Source organism: Fulmarus glacialis, unplaced genomic scaffold (assembly GCF_000690835.1).
Source record: "Fulmarus glacialis isolate BGI_N327 unplaced genomic scaffold, ASM69083v1 scaffold43683, whole genome shotgun sequence".
Taxonomy (NCBI): domain Eukaryota; kingdom Metazoa; phylum Chordata; class Aves; order Procellariiformes; family Procellariidae; genus Fulmarus; species Fulmarus glacialis.
This window is the reverse complement of record NW_009203130.1, coordinates 707-4625: the sequence shown is the minus strand read 5'-3', so window position 1 is coordinate 4625 and position 3919 is coordinate 707. Positions and strand designations below refer to the sequence as shown.

Here is a 3919-nt window from a genome sequence, read left to right as displayed (position 1 = left end):
AAGAGATTAAAAATATTCCATCTGCTCAAAACTAGGTTCCAAAAGCTTCACAAACCCATCCCACTCCTTTAAAACCCAAAGAGTTTAAAGCTTGCTCCTGGCTAACTTTATAATCAATTCTCATTTTTCTCAAGTAAGACAGATAATTGCACCAGCCTTTTGTCCTTAAAAGGGACAGACTGTCCTGCTCCTGCACCCCGTTGTTATCATACCACCTACCTACCTAACACGGTCAGTCAGTCCTGATACATGTCTAGCCCCAGGTGGTATTTCATCGGGAATCTCACCTGCAAGGTTTTCCTCCTAAATGAAAACTACTACTGCAGCGATACAACCCCTTTCCACTCACCGTATCATCTCTTTCACTAAAAAATTACAAGCTTATTTGTCTTCTAGGTCCACAAGGCAGAACAGGAAACCCTGGCAAGCCAGGACCGAAGGGGAAAGCAGGAGCTACGGGCAAGGCAGGCCCACGAGGGCCCAAGGGTTTAAAGGGTAATCCTGGAAAAAACGGGGCACCCGGAAAGAAAGGGCCCAAAGGGAACAAGGGCGAGACCGGGATGCCAGGACCCTGCACCTGTAATGCCAACAAAGCCAAATCTGCCTTCTCCGTGGCAGTCTCAAAGAGCTACCCAAGGGAAAGGCTGCCCATCAAATTTGACAGGATCCTGATGAACGAGGGAGGACACTACAATGCTTCCAGTGGGAAATTTATATGCAGCATCCCAGGTATTTACTACTTCACTTATGATATCACTTTGGCCAACAAACATTTGGCCATTGGCTTGGTTCACAACGGGCAGTACCGGATCAAGACTTTTGATGCCAACACTGGGAACCATGACGTTGCTTCTGGATCAACCATCCTTTCTCTGAAGCAGGAGGATGAGGTATGGCTGCAGATCTTTTACTCAGAACAAAATGGGCTCTTTTATGATCCCTACTGGACAGACAGCTTATTTACTGGCTTTCTGATATATCCTGATCAAGATTATCTCAATGAAATATAGGATGAGAAACTAGCCTGTGGGAAAAAATAGGAAATGCATGAGACCTCAGTCCAGCAAAGCGTAGCCTGTACACGGACATGTGTGGGATTATCATACGATTCCACATTTTTACCACTTACAGCCTGTATTGGCTATTTAGATATTTACTTGATGTCCACAGGGTACCAGGACCAGTAGGACTCAACCTTTAAGCAGCCTCATGAATCTCTAAATCTCAAATCCACCCATTATGTTTTCCGTGATGATTCCAACACACCATGGACATGTAATTCAAATACTGGTGCAGAATGCTTTGATTATTGTATTATTATTATAAAGCATGGAAACCAACAACCCTGAAAGCTGAGCTCAGAAGTGCCACTGATGCTGGAGATTGTACCACTGCACCTCCTCCCTCTATGCCCCATAATAGTAATAATGCTTGTTAATACAGAGTTACACTTACTTTACCAGCTACTTAAGAGTCAGGAAGTTGTCAGCTAAAGTTATAAAAGAGTAGCTCTCAGCCTCATCAAAGCAGTGCCAATAAGCAAAGGCATCCAGTCTAAATAGGGAACAACACAAAGGAGAGATCTCATTTTTTTTTAAGGTTAAAGGTAAGACTCCTTGTAAGACACAAACTGCCAGCGTTTCTCAGATTTCAGCCTTGATATGCCAGCACTGGAGTCCTGCATCTGGTTTCAGACAAGCATTGGTAAGCTGTGACCAGAGCCTAAACTGGACTCTGCAAGCCAAGTACCTGTGGGCCTCCGAGACACGGTGGAGGATGATCTTTACAGATAAGACTCAACTGTCAAAGACAGCATGAACCTTCACTCCAGAAACAGACTCACTAATAACCCCCTTCCTTCATCCCTGCCAGCTTTTGCTGGAAGGAGATACTTGTGGTGCTGCCGAGATCCAACTCAAGGGCTTAATGCTACAGCTAGACCCTATCTTACTGCTGCTTTGCTTTTTTGATGTTGTATGTCAAATATTACAGATGCACCAAAATCAATGTTTTTTCTAAACTGTATGGAAAAAAACCCAGAAAAGTCAAAAGCTGAACTTTTGCTCAGCTGAGCTTTCTGCTTTTGCTAAGCTGAGCTTAGCAATTTTTTTTCCTCCTCTGTATCAGCTAATACAGGGACATGCTCCAAAATGGTTCGCTATTACTAGAGCAAAGAGATCTCCTGCTATAAAACCGCTCAGTCTGGCGGCCTCGCCCCAGGGTGTCCAACACTCCTGTAACACAGAGGAGCCAGGTGGAAGGAGTCTCTTCCTCGCTATCAGATGCGTCTTCTTGGTTTCCAGTCCTATTTCTCATCTCCTTTATCACTTGGTGAAAACTCTCATGAACTTCCAGTTCCTCTAATTCTCATATTTAGACATTGAAGGGATATCCCACAAGAACAAAGATTTTTTTTTATCTTACTTTTACAAGCCAAAATATTTGCATGATTTTTGTGAACTACAGTAATTGTGTTATATCTTACAAAAATCTTCTCAAGCACATTTTATAAAATAAAGCTGAACAAAAGCACTGCTGGAATAGTCTTGATATTTATAAAAGTGGTTTCCCAGAAGGTATTTCAAAACTATGTTACAGATTCCACAAACACTGTTGGTTTTAGCGATGGATTTTGTAGGGGCAGGTCCAACAGGATTATTTCCCCCTAGCCCAGCCCAGCAAGCTGGGGAGTGCACAGAGTTTTCTGCTCTCTGTGCAAGAAAATCTGCAAGGTAGAAAAATAGGATCTGCCCGTTCCCCTGAAGCTGCTCACCCAGATGGCAGGTGTCCTTCCCCTGGCAGCGGTCGCTCAGATAATATATTTCTCTTTCCAAAGCTCCCTCATTTAGGGTGTCCTGGGGTGCATTTGCAGGCAGCTTCCCAAAGGCAGCAGTAGTTCAAGAACTACATTTTTCCCTCCATGCCCAGCCCCGCATTCCCACCCCAACAGCCAGGAGCCAGCAGGGGAATAACCGCTTTTTGGCTGGGCTGAGTTGCATGCGGGTCTCTACCCTGATGCAGGTCTCCAGCACCCGTGCATGTTAGAGGCACCTCGAGGGAGGTGGTGGCACATATGGGAGGATGTTGCCTTGCCACAACAACACCCAGCTGTGCTGCACCCAAATGAGAAATTACATAGCACAGCTTTAATTAATCCAGTAGCACTCACAGCCCACTACTGCCAAAAGAGAGAGACCTTGCTTCCCTCCTCAGCCCTTTCCCCTTCATTCAATGCATTACCCATCCGCAGAAGGGGGTATTTTTGGGGTGGATTTCTTTTATTTGTTGTCTGGGTTTCATTTGTAGTCAGGTTAGTTCTCCACTGATTTTATGAGCTGAACCCGCTCGGCACAAGGCAGGTACCAGAGCTGGGAGGGGATGGGAGAGCACCCCAGGGAATAAGCCTGAGAAGGGGAGGGTGGAGGGGAAGCAGCAGCGAGCAATTAGATCAGCTCAGCCGCTCAGTCTTCCCTGGTTATCTCCAGAGAAGGCCCCAGCAGGGAGCATTTTCTCCTGCTGTCAGCCCTCCCAGGGCTGACAACAAGCTGGTTTCCCCAGATGAGAAGCAATGGAAGTTATTAACTGTCTGGCAAAGCATCCTTTTTATTCTAGTGGAAAGGAAAACCTGCAAATGAGTCTTACGTCTGGAATATCAAAATGCAAATTAGAAAGAAAACCACTGACCCCCACCGAGTGCTCAGTACAATTGCACTTGCTTTCGGTTTGGGGCTACAAGACCCCTCCCGCAGGAGCGCACAGGCACGCTGGCTCCTGCCTGCTCCCGTCCCCCGGGGGCTGCCCCAGCCGCCCCACCAGCTCACGGTGCTGCCCTCCGCGCTGCACAGCTCAAACCCCAGCCCCGGGCATCTGCTGCCATCGAGGACTCGGAGCAAGGAAAGACTCAAACCAATAAAATACA

At 46.5% G+C, this 3919-nt stretch overlaps 1 protein-coding gene across 1 annotated transcript; it reads left to right on the top strand.

The window, feature by feature from the left end:
- Positions 1–396: 396 nt before the first annotated feature.
- Positions 397–1010, top strand: C1QTNF2 (C1q and tumor necrosis factor related protein 2; the record flags this gene model as incomplete). Its single annotated transcript, XM_009574532.1, has 1 exon — positions 397–1010. A coding segment is annotated over one exon (614 nt), but the record flags the coding sequence as incomplete, so codon positions are not given.
- Positions 1011–3919: the final 2909 nt, after the last annotated feature.